Here is a 17,989-nt window from a genome sequence, read left to right as displayed (position 1 = left end):
GCCAGGAGCCAGGTGCTTCTTCCTGGTCTCCCATGGGGTGCAGGGCCCAAGCACCTGGGCCATCCTCCACTGCCTTCCCGGGCCACAGCAGAGAGCTGGACTGGAAGAGGAGCAACCGGGACTAGAACCTGGCGCCCATCTGGGATGCCAGCGCCGCAGATGGAGGATTAACCAAGTGAGTCACAGCACTGGCCCCAAGCCTATGGGTTTTAGGCTCACCTCCCTAAACAGAAAATAACTATGATTAATGCTACAGAATATAATCATTTATTCAGCAATTCCTTATTAAGCCACTTTTAGCTGGTGAAGCAAACAGGCCTCCTGTCCTTGTGAAGTCTAGAAATGGGTACAAATGCAATTATTCAACATAAACCTAGGATCCTTTTGTGATGAGCTTAATTAAAAAGAACTAGGGCTCCTTAAAAAAAAAATTGAATTCAAAAATGATCCTGGAGTAAAAAAAAAAAATTTACTAAAGAGCAGCTTGTAGGGGTTAACACTGACCAGATCTGGGATATTTTATAAACAATATAATTATAATGGATTATAATCCAGTAATTATACGACAAATCCATGACTGGTGATAAATTATTTTAAAAATAAAAAAAGATTTATTTATTTATTTGAAAGGCAGAGCTACAGAAAGGCAGAGGCAGAGAGAGAGGTCTTCCATCTGATGGTTAACTTCCCAGATGGCCTCAAAGGCCAGAGCTGCGCAGATCTGAAGCCAGGAGCCAGGAGCTTTCTCTGGATCTCCCATGTGGGTGCAGGCACCCAAGCACTTGGGCCATCTTCTACTGCTTTCCCAGGCCATACCAAAGAGCTGGATCAAACATCGAACAGCTAGGACTTGAACCGGCACCCATATGGGATGCCAGCACTGCAGGCAGCAGCTTTACCCACTATGCCACAGCACCAGCTCCTATATAAATTCTTAACAGAATGCCAAGACTGCATGGGATTAGATCTAATTCTGCCTTTCAAATAATTAGATCAATCTTTAAAAAAAAGCAGCCGCTTAAGTATTTGAAGATGATAGAACACTAAGTTTCCAACTTACTTTCAAGTGTTTTATGAGAAAAAACTAAAGGTAAATAGAAAAAGATTACACACATGTGAGCAAGCAAGCATTGACAGTGGCACTAGGTGAAGTGTACGCAGCAGTTTTACTATTACCACTTTTCTGTAAGGTTGAAATTTCATAAACATTTTACAAATGTATACAATCTTTCAATTTTTTTTACATATCAAATATGTGAAATTAAACTACTATAGCATCACTATAATCCTATATATATTCCTATACACATACCTCAGGAGCAAGGACAAATGTCTGCATGAATCTCCTCAAAGCCTGGTTATTATTGGAGAGCAGTCCCATCACCTGGACCACCACACCATCATTCAGAGTAGCATGAGCATCAACATGGCGAATCTTGGTGTGGCAATTGGTGAAGTTCTGTGACATCACCTTCCTATGGATTTCCTAAGGAATCAAGGCAAGTGTTAATGACTGATAATTTATATAGCTTCTAGCAACAATAAAATAAAGCCAAAAAACTTTCAAAACAACACTCCTATTTTAAATGCTTTTTATACTTTATTCTCAGTGATCACACTTAACACCTTTAAAACTATTCAAAATGAATGCTTTTCAAAAGAAATGATCCTCATCAAGTATCTTTTAAAAAAATATTTTATTCATTAGAGTTTCAGAAAGAGGTGGAGAGAGGTCTTCCATCTACTGTTCACTCTGCAGATGGCCACAATGGCTAGAGCTGAGCTCATCTGAAGCCAGAAGGGAGGAGCTTCCTCTGGGTCTCCCACATTGATGCGGGGGCCCAAGGACCTGGGCCATCTTCCCTGCTCTCCCAGGTGCATTAGCAGGGAGCTGGACTGGAATTGGAGCGACCAACTGGGACTTGAACTGGCAACCAAATGGGATGTCAGCACTGCATGCCATGGCTTTAACCTGCTGCACCACAGCGCTGACCCTTCAACTATCTTCTAACTTCAGAATATTACCATTCAAAATGAACAAATATGACATCACATAAGCACTTCAACAATATTTTATGAATCAAATCACAATTAGCTAAATCTCTAAGAAATTGAGAAATGTGATCTTTAAGTATTATCAATCTATTGGGCATGTATACGCCTGCTTTGCTAGTTATTTTTCAGCTGCTTAAAGACCTGAATACAACTAGGCATACTTACTTTCTGTCCATAAACTGCATCCGCTGGCTTGCCATTTGAATCCAATCCCCCATGGACGTAAGAAGAGTTCTTTCCATAAAATCTGCGTAAAAAGGAAGGTAATTTACTGGTCATCCTCATGTATCTTTAAGACCAGGTATCTATTATTCAAGTTCAGTAGCCATCTATCTCATTAGCATATGATTGAAGGTAGAAATGTGTTTTCTTTTTCATCTTCTAAATCTACACAATCATCTCCCCATGCCCTACACTCAGTCAACATCTGCTGAATGGGCATGGATTTTGCCAGTGAGGCAGAACATTTATTTTACAAGTCCTAAGTCCAGGCTTCAGGGTAGAATAATCATGTTGGAGAGGATCTTGTAATTCATGTCAGGAAGGCCACTTAAAGACAGAAGTTCCTGTTTTCATTCAGAAAGCAAACAGGGAGGAAGCCTAGGAACAGCTCTACTCTTAAGATCTTTACAGCTCTTTTCTATCTGGGGATGTGTATACATAAAACAGTAACTCACGCAGGTTGCTTTAGTTTGTAACTATTTGTGCTGATGCAGAACCACCTCAGATTTTAACTCTCCATGACTTTCACATTCATCCATACGCTCCAAATACTCCATTTTCATTGAAACAATATACTAGCTGCTGCCTGTGTAACTGCATCCTATATAAGCACCAGTTCCTGTCCCGGCTGCTCCACTTCCAATCCAACTCTCTGCTAAGGAGCCTAGGAGCACAGTGCAAGATGGCCTAAGTCCTTGGGCCCCTCTCACCCACATGGGAGAGCCAGATGAAGCTGCTGGCTTCAGGATGGCCCAGCCCTGGCCACTGTGGCCATTTGGGGAGTGAATCAGCAGATGCAGAATCTCTGTCTCTAACTCTGGCTTTCAAATAAATAAATTAGAGGGAAAAAGTTTATTAGGAAAATATACACAACCCCACATTGCCCCAACCCAGGAATAAGTACTACTAGGATTTTGTAGTATCTGTCTTCAAATAAATATTTTTCACAAATGAGCCCCATCATGTTTTCTGTATCTAGATTCTTACTCCAAAAAAATGAGGACATAGCTAGAACCCAGGAGAACTACTTTTTTTTTTTTTTTTTAAAGATTTATTTGAAAGGTAGAGTTACAGAAAGGCAGAGACAGAGAGAGGTCTTCGTCCTCTAGTTCACTCCCCAGATCGCCACAACAGCTGGAGCCGTGCCAGTCTGAAACCAGGAGCTTCTTCCAGGTCTACCATGTGAGTGCAGGGGCCCAATTACTTGGGCTATCTTCCATTGCTTTCCCAGGCCACAGCAGAGAGCTGGATTGGAAACGGAGCAGCCAGGACTCGAACCAACGCCCAAATGGAATGCTGGCACCCCAGGCAGTGGCTTTACCCACTACACCACAGCACAGGCCCCTTCCTTTCTACTTTTAAAGCTAATAAAGGAAAACTATCTGTCAAGAACTCAAGTCACTGCTAGCTAAGCCATTTTCAATGTATTTAAGATGGAATCCAGGCACCTTAGAGAAACACAAACGCAATGAATTTGACTAGTTCTTCCCAATCCCTCCTTTTTAAACTCCAAATTTGTTTAACTGCTAAGGACAGAGAATACAACTCTGACAAAACACAACAAAATGTGGAGGGGGTAAAGATAAAAACATTCAGAAACCAGTGTTACAATTTAACACCAAAACTCAAGTGAATCTCAGCAAAATTTTAACATTCCACCTCCACAAAGAGCTTCTTTATCTATAAAATAAACTCAACTCTCCAATAATATCTTCAAAGATTTTTGTAAGGATTAAGAGGAAATAGATAAAGTTTTTTAGAAAGAGAAAAGCTGCCAGCGCCGCGGCTCACTAGGCTAATCCTCCGCCTTGCAGCGCCAGCACACCGGGTTCTAGTCCCAGTCGAGGCGCCGGATTCTGTCCCGGTTGCCCCTCTTCCAGGCCAACTCTCTGCTGTGGCCAGGGAGTGCAGTGGAGGATGGCCCAAGTGCTTGGGCCCTGTACCCCATGGGAGACCAGGAGAAGTACCTGGCTCCTGCCATCGGATCAGCACGGCGCGCCGGCCGCAGCACGCCAGCCGCGCAGGCCATTGGAGGGTGAACCAACGGTAAAGGAAGACCTTTCTCTCTGTCTGTCTCTCTCACTGTCCACTCTGCCTGTCAAAAAACAAACAAACAAAAAAAAACACTAGGGCCAGGCATTGTAACTGTTGCCTGCAATGCCAGCAGCCCATCTAGGTACTGGTTTGTGTCCTGGCTGCTCCACTTTTCCAGTTCCGTAATGGCTTGGGAAAGGCAGTGGAAGATGACTTAAGTGCTTAGACCCACACCATCCACATAGAATGAAGCTCCAGACTCAGCCTTGGCTGTTGTAGCCACATGGAGAGTGGACCAGCAGATAGAAGACAGCTACTTCTATCTCTCCTCCTCACTGCCAAATAAATAAGTCTTTGAAAAAAAGTATTTTTCCATTTTCAGAAAAAAGCCAATCTCTAAAATCAATTTGTAAAATTTCTTTTGCACCTAATAACTATGCAGTATCTAACATGCAAGCTAGTAAAATATAATGGAAAAAAGTCCAGGTCAAGGAAATACACATTTTGGGACATCTATGACAGAATTCTGTACATCAACAGCTTTCTATTATGCAACACTGCATGATACACAGTTTATCATCAGGGGATTATAGTACGCTGTATATACAAAAAGCAAAAAAAAAACTGGTCGTGGACAAAGTTATGGATTTTCTTCATTTGAACTAAATAATGTGCAAGTTTATCATAGTCTAATTTTTCTTAATAATGGCTGTATATTTTTATATAATTTTAACAGCCATTATCTACTGATACTTATGTGTAAAGCGCTATTATGCCACCACCCTGCAGGATGACAAACTCAGTACCAGCGAATGAGGAGAAAAAGTACTTACCTGTGTAGCATGTCTGGGGCTTGGTTCAACAGTGTGTAATACTGTCTCACAAATTCCCGCCCGACCAGCAGGGGACTAGGCTTCTCCATAACCATTGCTTTGGTCAATTCAACCTTGGGGAGGAAAAAAAATGTCGAACCTGAAAGATCAACCAGAGAAAAAAAGACTCCATCATTTACCTGAATCAACTCAGAACAAGATCACTTCAGTAAACCATGGTTTTAAAAATGAATAAACATTCTACATACAAACAAAACCCACACAGACCAGGTGAGATTCTATGCATTCAAATTTAATATATAGGAGGGAAACTTATTAAAAATCTAACATTATTCTAATAGGCCAATTTCTCAAAGATATTTTTCACTAAAGAGCCGCCTTATTTAAGCATTATTCAGTTTTAAAATTACAAACACATTCTTATTTGTGGCAATCAGATTTAAGGGCAAAAAAATCTTAAACAATACAGCTTTCACTTCCAGATAAAATCTACCACCCCCACCTATTACAGTCCATCAAAATTAAATTTTTAGTATCTTTAAGAAAACACCTATGGAGCCTGGCATGGTGGCCTAGTGGGTTAAGCCATCACCTGTTTAACACCAACATGCCACACCTGAGTACAGCTTCAAGTCTTGGCTGCCATGCTTCTGGATCTAGCTCCCTGCTATTGTGCCTGGGAAAGCAGCACAGGATGCTCAAAGAGTGGTTCGCTGCCACACACATGGGAAACCCAGATGGAGTTCCAGGCTACTGGCTTCAGCCTGGCCCAGCCCTAGCTGTTGCAGCCATTTGGGAAGCAAATTAGCAGAGGCAAGATTCTCTCCATATGTAAATCTCCTTTTCCAAATAAATCTTTAAAAATCATAAAACCAAGAATTCTATAATAGTTCATTCCATAATGTAACCAAAAATATTATTGGGGGGGGGCGGAGTTAGAGTACAGCAGGTAAAGCCACCACCTGCGGTGCCTGCATCCCATATGGGCACTAGTTCAAGTCCTGGCTGCTCCACTTCAAATTCAGCTCTCTGTTGTGGTCTGGGAAAGCAGTGGAAGTTGGCCCAAGTCCTTGTGCCCCTACACCCGTGTGGGAGACCAAGAAGAAGCTCCTGGCTCCTGGCTTCGGATTGGCGCAGCTCTGGCTGTTGTGGACAATTGGGGAGTGCCTCTCCTCTCCTCTGTGTAACCCTTTCATATAAATAAATAAATCTTTAAAAAAGTATATTATGGGGAAGGTTAACAAGATTGTTTCGCCTAGCAAAATAATTTCCACTAGCTTAAAATCATGTGCTTTGCACAGTAAGTCAATTATTACCATCTATCATCTTAAAAAAAGGAAAAAGACTGGGGTGGGCTTTGGAATAGTGGTTAAGACACTGGTGTGGGCCGGAGCCGCAGCTCACTAGGCTAATTCTCTGCCTTGCGGCGCTGGCACACAGGGATCTAGTCCCAGTTGGGGCGCCAGATTCTGTCCTGGTTGCCCCTCTTCCAGGCCAGCTCTCTGCTGTGGCCAGGGAGTGCAGTGGAGGATGGCCCAAGTGCTTGGGCCCTGCACCCCATGGGAGACCAGGAGAAGTACCTGGCTCCTGCCATCGGATCAGCACGGCGCGCCAGCCGCAGCGCGCCGGCCACGCTGGCCATTGGAGAGTGAATCAACGGCAAAAAGGAAGACCTTTCTCTCTGTCTCTCTCTCTCACTGTCCACTCTGCCTGTAAAAAAAAAAAAAAAAAAAAAAGACACTGGTGTGAATACCAGTGTACCTCCCTAGATTCAAGTCCTCAAGTCCTTGCTCTACTTCCTATTCCAGTTTCGTGCTACTAATGTGTATGTGGGGAAATAAAAAATGATGGCTTAAGTAGCTGGATCCCTGCCAACAATGTGGGAGCCCCAGTCTAGGTTCTGGACTCCTGGCTTTCACCTGACCCAGCCCTGACTATGGCAGGAATTTAGGGAATTAACCAGTGGATGGAAAATATTTCTCCACCTGCCTCTATCTGCCTTTCAAATAAAATAAGAACTTAAAAATTCAACTTTTCATTGGAGCAGAGAAAAAAATCATCCTAAGCTCAAACATGAAAGCCAACAGCAAGCAAACGGAAGTATAAACACAGATCTGATTACAATATAGAAAGAGTAAGAAACTGAATTTTAGGGTTTTGTTTTTTTTTTTTTTTTTTGCAGGTTAGGCAAAATGGATTGGTTTTGGCTGATAAAATTCTGAGCAAGCAATTTGTGGATGTTTATTTTCATGTAATTCAGTTCTGCATTTTAAAAATTTTTTACTTATTTTTATTTGGAAGAGAGACAGAGACCTTCCATTCACTGATTCCGCAATGCCTGAGAAAGCTGGCTAGGGAGGACCGGGCTAAAGCTAAATAGCCCAGAACTCAATCCAAGTCTCCCAACATGGGACAGTCTCAGAGTGCCCATTAGCAAGAAGCTAGAATCAGAAATAGAGCCAGGACTCAAACCCAGGCACTTTTGATAGAGGTAAGTGACATATATAGCCTCTTAACCAGTACAAACAGCTACCCCTGTATTTATTTTTTTTCCTCATCCATTGTTTCATTTAAAAGGCAACAGTTCCACACAGAGATCTGCTCGTACACTCCCTAAATGCCTGCAACAGCAGGAGCCTAGTCAGGCCAATGCCAGGAGCCCCATCCAGCTCTCTAACAAATGGCAGGAACCCAAGTACTTGGGCCATCATCTGAGTCTTCAAGGTACAATGGCAGAAAGCTGGATCAGAAATGGAGGCTAAGGTCGATTCCAGGCCCTCCAATATAGGATGTAGGCAAACCAAGCAGTAGTTTATCTCACTGAGTCACCATGACCACCTGCCTACCTTTTTTTTTTAAATTTCTACCCCATTCATTCATCTCTCTAAAATCTTTAATAGTCCAAGCCCTATTCATGTTCTCTAAATTACAGCAACCCAATCAGTTTCAAACAACTTCACCGACATAACAGGAAAGTAATGTATCTTCTGGCATGGTTATGAAGATATCACTTGTACGAGTCTAAATATTTAGTTTTAAACCTGAAGCAGAACGAGAAATTACTCCATTTTTCTCTGACACAAAAGAAGGCAATTTCAGAATTTCTTGCTAAACCTAGTTTCACAAATTTCAAATGGGTCTCTCAGATACAAGAAGAAATTACTATATTCATCCTACTATATTGCACTAATATATTTCCTTATGCTTCCCTGTCTTTTCCAAAATACACAATATGAGGGGCCAGCCTTAGGTGGAAGCAGGTGACACCTGCAACCCATATCATGACAGTTCCAATTCAGGCCACTTTGCTTCCAATCCAACTCCTTAATGTTCCTGGGAAAGCAGCAGAGGATGGGTCAAAAACCTGGGACCCAGCCGGCGCCGTGGCTCACTAGGCTAATCCTCCGCTTAGTGGTGCCGGCACACGGAGTTCTAGTCCCGGTCTGGGCGCCGGATTCTGTCCCGGTTGCCCCTCTTCCAGGCCAGCTCTCTACTGTGGCCAGGGAGTGCAGTGGAGGATGGCCCAAATCCTTGGGCCCTGCACCCCATGGGAGACCAGGATAAGCACCTGGCTCCTGCCATCGGATCAGCGCAGTGTGCCCGCCACAGCACGCCGGCCGCGGCAGCCATTGGAGGGTGAACCAACGGCAAAAGGAAGACTTTCTCTCTCTCTCTCTCACTGTCCACTCTGCCTGTCAAAAAAAAAAAAAAAAAATCTGGGACCCTGTCACCCATGTGAGAGACCTGGATGGAGCCCTTACTCCTGCCTTCAGTCTGGCCCATTCCACGCCATTGTTGCCATCTGGATGGCGACACAGCGGGTGGAAGACCTCTCTCACTGCCTCTCCCTGTCACTCTTTCAAATATATAAAACAAACCCTTTTTAAAAGTACACAAGGGCTGGTGCTGCAGCGCAGTAGGATTAAAGCCCTGGCATCACATATAGGCATTGGTTCAAGTCCATGCTGCTTCACTTTCAAACCAGCTCCCTGCCAATGCGCCTAGAAAAGCAGCAGAGGATGGCCCAAGTCCTTGTGCCCCCGCACCGATGTGGGAGGCTGGGAAAAAAGCTCCTAGCTCCTCACTTCAGATCGGCTCAGCACTGGTCACTGCCGCCATTTGCAGAGTGAACAAGCGGATGGAAGACATCAATCTCTCTAACTCTTTCAAGTAATATAAAAATCTTAAAAAAGTACACAATATATTCACAATATAAAAGCAACTCAGGAGCAGGTGTTTGTGGTTCAGACACCTGTTAAGAGTAACTTCATCCCACACTGGAACACCTAGACTCAATTCCAGGCACCAGATTTTAGCTTCCTACCAGTGCAGACCCTGTGATGATGCAGCACGGATGGCTGAAGCAGTTGGAGCCCTGGTATCCACACGGGAAATGTGGACTGGATTCCTAGCTCCTGGCTTCATCCAGCCCCAGCTGCTGACATCTGGAGTGTACCAGTGGATGCAAGCTTTGTCTCTCAAATGCTGGCTTGCACGTTTAAGCTCACAATGGTTTTCCCTCTCCCCTCCTCAGGACAGATAAATCAGGTAAAGATTAAGTAAATTCCCATCTTTTTACTCTCAACTGCACTTACTTCTCTTAACTGCTATTTGCTTTCTTTCCCCAAAATGGCATGATTACTAGGCTAATGACATAAACCTAACTGCATCCTCTAGAATTGTCAGTCTCTTAAAATCTTCAAGTTACCATTTTATGAAATACACTGCTTAACATCCAATCTTCCTATGCAAAAAAGATAGAAATCCTCTACATCAAAGGCAAGAAAATTTTCATCTATATAATTTTTTCTCCTTCTTTCAGATTATTTAGATAATTCAAGTGAAAAATAGAAAACATAATACGGGTATCAAAATTATCAAGAATGTTTTATTTCAGGTCATTTCAATAAAGCCAAAAACGTGGAGTTAAACAAGTTTATACGGCAAATCATCTTCCTCATGGACTCCTGTTAACCAGCCATAACAACTCTATCATTCACATTTACAAATTATAAACTTTCTTCATTAATTTAACACTTTAATAGCTTCCATTAAATGGATATTTTCAAAGCTAGGATTTCAATTAGCACCTCTGAATTTCCTAAACACATTATACTGTTTTGGATTCAGTCAAATTCGGGGCCAGCCCTGTGGTACAACCTGCAGCACCAGGCCTGCATATATATGGGTGCTAGTTCAAGTCCCAGCTTCCCCACTTACATCCACACTCGCTGCTAATGCACCAGGGAAAGCAGTGGAAGATGACTCAAGTGCCTGGGCCCCTGCCTCCCAAGTGGTAGACCCAGAAGAAGCTTCTGGCTTTGGCCTGGTGCAGCCACTTGGGGAATGAATGAGGGGGTGGAAGATTTCTCCCTCTGAAACTCTGCCTTCCAAGTAAATATTAATAAGTAACTTTTTTAAACATGTGGGTTTATTTTATTTTATTTTTGATAGGCAGAGTTAGACAGTGAGAGAGAGACAGAGAGAAAGGTCTTCCTTCCGTTGGTTCATCCCCCAAATGGCCGCTATGGCCGGCGCAGTGTGCCAATCCAAAGCCAGGAGCCAGGTGTTTCCTCCTGGTCTCCCACGCGGGTGCAGGGGCCCAAGCATTTAGGCCATCTTCTACGGCTTTCCCAGGCCATAGCAGAGCGCTGGATCCGAAGAGGAGCAACCAGGACAGAACTGGCACTCCAACTGGGACTAGAACCTGGGTTGCCGGCGCCGCAGGCGGAGGATTAGCCTAGTGAGCCACGGCACCGGCCAATAAGTAACTCTTAAAAAAATAAATAAAAGAAAGAAGGGGCCAACGCTGTGGCATAGCAAGTAAAGCCACCGCCTGCAGTGCCAGCACCCCATATGGGCACCAGTTCATGTCCCAGCTGCTCTACTTCCAATCCAGCTGTCTTCTATGGCCTGGGAAAGCAACAGAAGATGGCCCAAGTCTTTGGGCCCCTGAACCCACATGGAAGACCCCGAAGAAGCTCCTGGCCCCTGGCTTCAGATCGGTACAGCTGTGGTCGTTGTAGCCAATGGGGAGGGAACCACAGATACAAGCTATCTCTCTCTTGCTCTCTCTCTGCCTCTCCTTCTCTCTGTAACTCTGACTTTCAAATAAATAAATCTTAAAAAAATAATAATAATAAAATAAAATAAAGAAACTATCAAATTCAGGGACAGGCATTTGGCTAAGCAGTTAAAGAGACTCACGTCCCATTATCAGGCAGCTTTCTACCAATGCAGCCTCAGAGCCAACAGGTGATATCACAAGTAGTTGAGTTCCTGCCATCCATGTGGGAGACCTGGACTGAGTTCATAGCTACCAGTTTGGGCCTGGCCCAGCCTCAGTCAGCTGAGGGCATCTAGGAAGTCAATCATCGGATCTCCCTCTGCACTTCCGGCTCTCATACATATAATTTTAAAAATCCCAACAAGAAAGCTGGCCTAAGGTGACAGAAATCAGAGGGTGGTTGCCTGAAAGGAAATCAACGGGAATGCACCACAGGAGGCCTGACTTGGTTAAGAAATGTTTGTATTTGTGTAAATGTTACACGAACGAACACACATTTAAAAACTTCCAAACTAAACCTTCAAATTGTTTATTTTATTTAAAATACTCATATGCAAAAACTCTAAATAAAAACGCTGCCACGTTCAAAAAAAATTACAAATCTTAGCAAAAAGGAGATCAGATAGTACCAGTGACTACAAAAATGTCTGGGGAGGCTCTCCAGTGACTTAAGACCATAAACTGAATGTGTTATGAATAACTTGATCACTCTCCATTAAAAAATTAATCTACCTAACCAGTCTATTTGATCATTCTCAGAAAAATTGTAGAAACTGGTATTTTGGACCCAAAGGAATGGAGTCTATATAAAGAGTCAATCAGGGGCCAGTGCTGTGGTGCAGCAGGTAAAGCCGCCACCTGCAGTGCCAGCATCCCATATGGGCACAGGCTGCTCCTCTTCCAATCCAGCTGCCTGCTATGGCCTGGGAAAGCAACAGAAGATGGCCCAAGCCCTTGGGCCCTTGCACCCACGTGGGAGATCAGGAGAAAGCTCCTGGCTCCTAGTTGGATTAGCCCAGCTCTGGCTAACACTGCCATTTGGGGAGTGAACCAGCAGATGGAAGACTTCTCTCTCTCTCTTTGCATCTGCCTCTCTGTAACTCTGCCTTTCAGACAATTAAAAAAAAAAAAGTTAATCAATCAGGGGGCCAGTGCTGTGGCATAGTGGGCAACCTGAGGCACTGACATCCCATATGGGTGCCGGTTGGAGTTCCAGCTACTCCACTTCTGATCGAGTTCTCTGCTATGGGCTGGGAAAGCAGTAGAAGATGGCTGAAGTCCTTAAGTCCTTAAGCCCCTGCACCCACCTGGGAGACCCAGAAGAAGCTCCTGGCCCAGCTCCAGCAGTTGTGGCCATTTAGGGAGTAAATCAAGTGGATTGAAGACCTCTCTCTGCCTCTCTGCAAATTTGCCTTTTCAAATAAATAAGTAAATCTTTAACAACAACAACAACAACAACAAGTCCCAAAACAAAGTGTGTTTGGTCCCCGAAGATTTCTTTTCTGTTCCAAACATGAAATATAGGCTATGAGAAACATATAATTAATACCTCCTAAGAGTCAAGTCTATCTGTGATCATCAACTCCCAATTCTATCAAATCTAAGATAATGAAAAGTGAATTCAAGTGATTTCATCACAGAAAAGACAGTGGTTTGACAGTTACTGACCCACTGGGACAGATGTTCTTACAAAAAGTATGTATATCAATAAAAAAATACAACAATCAAACTATGAAACTATTGGAGGGGCTGGCACTGTGGTGTAGTAATAAGTTAAGCCTCTCTGCTTGTGGCAAGGCATCCCACTTGGGCGCTGGTTGAAGACTCTGCTGCTCTACTTCCAATTCAGCTCCCTGCTGATGGCCTGGCCTGGGAAAGCAGTGGAAGAAGGCCCAAGTGCTTGTGCCCCTGTACCCACATGGGAGACCTGGAAGAAGCTCTTGGCTCCTGGCTTCAGATTGGCCGCAGTCACTTGGGGAGTAAACTGGCAGATGGAAGATCTTTCTATGTGTCCTCCTCTCTCTGTAACTCTGCCTTTCAAATAAATTAATCTAAAAAAATTATTACAAGAAAATGGAAAGCTCCAATGAGATACATGCAGGATGGCATTGTGGCAAAGCCTGGATTTGCCACACGCTCCTATATGGTAGCATCTGGGTTCAAGTCCCACCTCCACTTCCAATCCAGCTTCCTGCTAATGTGCATCCTGCAAGGCAGAAGATGGCTCAAATTCTTGGGTCCCCACCACCCATATGGAAGAGTTCTGGGCCTCCTTTGGTTGTTTCAATCATTCTAGAGTGAACTAGTAGATGGGAAGACTGACAGAACTATGCCCCCGCCCTCAACTTTCCATTAAATATAAAAGTTAAAAAATCAAATTCATACAATTGAAACTATGAAAACTACTAGGAGAAAATGGGAAAATCTCCAAGGAAAACATGTTAAAAAGTTCCAAAATTATCCCTCATTTTATCGAACATTCTCACAACACTGTGTCCTTTCTAAAGAGGTTTCAGAAATTTTTACAATCCCATCTTCTGGCTGTTCCTAATAAGATAGAGTATGCCAATTATTGGTTGGAATATGAAGCATATAACATAATCAGGAAAAAGAAACAAACTGCTTTTATTATTTCAAGTCAAGAGCCAGCTTCCCTTCTCCAAGCCGATATGATGGCTGAAGGACTTTCAAAAAGATAGGTGTCTCTCTCCTAGGTAAACACTTAGAACAATTTACACTGCTTTAAGGTCAAAGAATTAAACTTTTTGAGTAGTGTATTACAAATCACTCAAAAATAATATTCCTAAGAATGTTATAACCTGAAATCATTATGATCTAGAAAGACCAGAGGTTAAAGAAATGACCTAGAAAGAAAAGGAGAGAGAAAAATCACTCATTTTCAACAAAGCAAATTTATTTTCTTATAATTTTCTGTCCAAGTTAACAATATTCTCAATATTTATGAATACCATCATATCTCAAAACTATATGAAAGAGATAGGAAAAATATTTTTTTAAATTATACTTCCCCCTAAACTCTTAAAGAATCAGCAAAAAAAAGCAGACATTTGGCCAGAAGGTTACGCTACAAGGTGGGATACCTGCCACAGTGTCTGCAAGTCCTGGCTCCAACTCCCCAAATGCCCACAAAGCCAGGGCTGAGCCAGACCTGAAGCCTGAAACCTGGGAAGTCAACTCGGGTTTGCTGCGTGGGAGCACTGGAGCCATCACCTGCTGCCTCTCAGCACCAACATTAGGAAGAAGCCGCAATCAGAAGCACAGCCAGGGGGCTGGCGTGTGGCATAGCAGGTAAAGCTGCCACCTGTGACAGCAGCATCCCATATGGGTACAGTTCTAAACCCAGCTGCCCCACTTCTGCTAATGCACCTAGGAAAGCAGACAAAGATGGCCCAAATACTTGGGCCCCCTCAACCATATGGGAGACTCAAATGGAGTTCCCGGCTCCTGGCTTCAGCCTGGCCCAGACCTGGCTGTTGCAGCCACCTGGGGATCTCTTCTCTTCCCGCCTCCCCAACCCCCCCTCCCCCGCCTTCCCCTGTTACTCTGTCCTTGAAATAAATTAAAAAAACAGGACAGGAACCACGGCACTGATATGGGACACGAGCATCCCAACAGGTATCTTTGGCACTGCAACAAACACCATCCCTCAATTTTTCACAAACGATAATCATTAGGAATATTTCCCTCGGAAAAAAACTACTAGAAAACATCAATATCCAACTCTCTTCATTTCAAATAATAACAACCTGGGGGCCAGTGCTGTGGGGCAGCAGGTTAATGCCCTGGCCTGAAGCACCAGCTCTAGTCCCGGCTGCTCCTCTTCCGATCCAGCTCTCTGCTACGGCCTGGGAAAGCAGTGGAAGATGGCCCAAGTCCTTGGGCCCCTGCACCCACATCAGAGACCAGGAAGAAGCTCCTGGCTCCTGGCTTCGGATGGGCGCATCTCCAGCCGTTGCAGCCAACTGGGGGGTGAACCATCAGATAGAATACCTCTCTCACTCTGCCTCTTCTCTCTCTGTGTAACTCTGACTTTCAAATAAATAAATAAAATCTTAAAAAAAAATAGTAACAATCTGAAACTGGAGTGCTGACTACTGTTTTTTGTTTTATGGTGCAATATTCCATATAAAAATTGTATTAAAAACACAAGGAATAAGAGAACACATCAACATAAGGAACAATAACATAAACCTAAGGTGTATTCACTGTAGCAATAGTAATACTAAGAAACACTGTATAATTTAATACCATGTAGCTGCTGAAACAGATTAAGAGATCTGGGGCTCAGGGTTGGTTTTTTTCGAAAATCAGACAGAGAGAGACAGAAACAGCCATCCTCCATCTGCTGGTTCACTCTTCAAATGCCTGCAATAGCCAGGGCTGGGCCAAGCCAAAACCAAGAGCCAGGAACTGAATCCCAGTCTCCCAAGCAGGTGGCAGGAATCTAACCTGCTGCTTCCCAGTATGTGCCTTACCAGGAAGCTGGAATCAGGAGCAGAGCTTAGAACTCAAACCCAGGTACTCCAATATGAGATGCAGTAGCATTTTAATGGCTGTGCCAAAAGCCCACCCCTAGAGCTTAGTTTTTATAAGAAAAAGTCCTATAAATTTGATTAACTACTGCAAGGAAAGTATTTAGAAGATCCTGTACCAAACTTCCAAATTCTCCAACTACTGCACAGAACTATTATGAGAATGTCCTGGAGTAAGCATACATTGTGCTCAGAACAATTAAAAAAAAAAGGAACAAGAGTATACTGACAACCAATTACTGATGTGTTATCTTACCCATTTTAGCTCATTTGTGTTAGCTTACTCATTTTAGATCATTTGAAATGATCTTTAAGAACCCCTATCTCTGGGTCTGGTGCTGTGTCATAGCAAGTAAAGCCGCCGCCTTCAGCACTATGTTCCACTTTGAATCCTGCTCCCTGCTAATGTGCCTGGGAAAGCAGCAAAAGAGGCCCCTGCACCCATGTGGAAGACCCAGATGAAGCTCCTGACTGGCCGAGCTCTGGCCACTGCAGCCACTTAGGGAGTGCACCAGCACATGCAAGATCTCTCTCCATGCCTCCTTCTAACTCCGCCTTTCAAATAAATAAATCTTAAAAAAAGAAAAACTTCATCTCTAACTCTTTAAAGTTAGATATGTAACTTCACAAACTAACCCTGCTTTATGTATGATTTTAATTAGTACAAGGAGGGTACTTAATTCTCTCATGTACCAGCAGCAGCTTTGGCTGGTCCAATTTCAACTCTCATGGTTAATTTTCTCCCAACTTTCAGTGATTTAAGGCCCAAGAACTAAGCATCCTCCAAAAAAAGTTATTTGATTACCTTTAAACAAGGTATTCATTTATTCTTTTCAAAGAACAGTATCAGAATATTTTCGGAAGGGAAGGAATTGGCTTTCAATCTGCAATTTTTCTGACAATGTCACTTTTGTTGACCTTAGAATCTCTTTAACCAAACAATGAAAGCATGCATTGTGGCACAGCGGGTAAAGCCTGCAACACTGGCATCCCAGATGGACACAGATTGAGACAAACCTCACCCATATGCACATAACAAAAACAGAAATTACTGCCACGCTATTTCTAAAATACAAGATTTGTAGTAATGTACATGTCCACCCAATAGGGAATGCGTGAATTGTGGTTTATTCACATAACAAAAACATCTGCATCTAAGATAACCACACTGGTAATTATGCCACATTAACTGAAATGATACAGGTAAATGAAGACATTATCACTGTTTATAGCAGTCAGAAAGTTGCATGGAATAATCTCAAAATAGTGTCAAAAACTCAGTTACCAAATAAGTACCACAGGATAGTCTAAAGTAGGTCTAAAGTAAAAATTTTACTTTAAAGTAAAATTAATGTATATAAACTCATACCAAATATTATTCAGATACATACACAAATGTTTTGTAAAGAGGCTGGACAAAGGGACTCAAAGAACAATTTAAAAACACACCTAAGCCGGCGCCGTAGCTCAATAGGCTAATCCTCCACCTGTGGCACCAGCACACCGGGTTCTAGTCCTGATCGGGGCGCCGGATTCTGTCCCGGTTGCCCCTCTTCCAGGCCAGCTCTCTGCTGTGGCCCGGGAAGGCAGTGGAGGATGGCCCAAGTGCTTGGGCCCTGCACCCCATGGGAGACCAGGAGAAGCACCTGGCTCCTGATCAGCACGGTGCGCCGGCTGCAGTGGCCATTGGAGGGTGAACCAACGGTAAAGGAAGACCTTTCTCTCTGTCTCTCACTATCCACTCTGTTAAAAAATAAATACATGCCCAAACATCCATATACAAATAATTTCCAACAGAATTACAGCCAACTCAGTAGAAAAAGGATATTTAAAGATATTCTCATCAATAAAAGGTGCAAGAGCAATTACATATCCTCATAAAATTATCCCACCTCAATTCATGTTGCACAACATATATAAAATCTAATTCAAAGTGTCTGATATCAAAATGTTAAACCCAAAACAAAACCTCCAGAAAAAATGTGCACGACATTAAGTTATATAATTTTATAAATTTTCACTTATCTTTTTTTATGAGAGAGATTTTCCATCTGCTGATTCATTCCCCTAATGCCTGCAACATCCTTGGCTGGACCAAGCCAAAGCCAGAAGTCCAGAACACAATTCAGTACAGGTCTCCTATGTGAGGGGTAGAGACCCAAGTACTGGAGTCCCTGTGCCTGCCAGGGTATGTATTAGCAGGCAGAGGGAATGAGAAGCAAAGC

At 43.2% G+C, this 17,989-nt stretch overlaps 1 protein-coding gene across 9 annotated transcripts in view; it reads right to left on the bottom strand.

Annotated features, from left to right (window-relative positions):
* Positions 1 to 17,989, bottom strand: part of G3BP1 (G3BP stress granule assembly factor 1) — a 37,166-nt gene that overhangs the window by 10,443 nt on the left and 8,734 nt on the right. For 4 of the 9 annotated variants that reach the window (XM_089334970.1, XM_089334975.1, XM_089334972.1 and 1 more), the window contains 3 exons: positions 5,145 to 5,283; positions 2,221 to 2,302; positions 1,313 to 1,486 (listed from right to left, as the gene is read on the bottom strand). In XM_089334970.1, the coding sequence (XP_089191096.1) occupies positions 1,313 to 1,486; positions 2,221 to 2,302; positions 5,145 to 5,283 (395 nt within the window). Of the gene's footprint in view, positions 1 to 1,312; positions 1,487 to 2,220; positions 2,303 to 5,144; positions 5,284 to 6,724; positions 6,850 to 12,518; positions 12,624 to 17,989 lie in introns of those variants that run through there. The other 5 variants (XM_089334974.1, XM_089334973.1, XM_089334971.1 and 2 more) reach the window with 3 other exon arrangements.

Source organism: Oryctolagus cuniculus, chromosome 6, assembly GCF_051225735.1.
Source record: "Oryctolagus cuniculus isolate XC-2025 breed Fujian yellow rabbit chromosome 6, ASM5122573v1, whole genome shotgun sequence".
NCBI lineage: Eukaryota > Metazoa > Chordata > Mammalia > Lagomorpha > Leporidae > Oryctolagus > Oryctolagus cuniculus.
The sequence above is the reverse complement of the archived record's forward strand: the minus strand, read 5'-3'. Positions and strand labels throughout refer to the sequence as shown.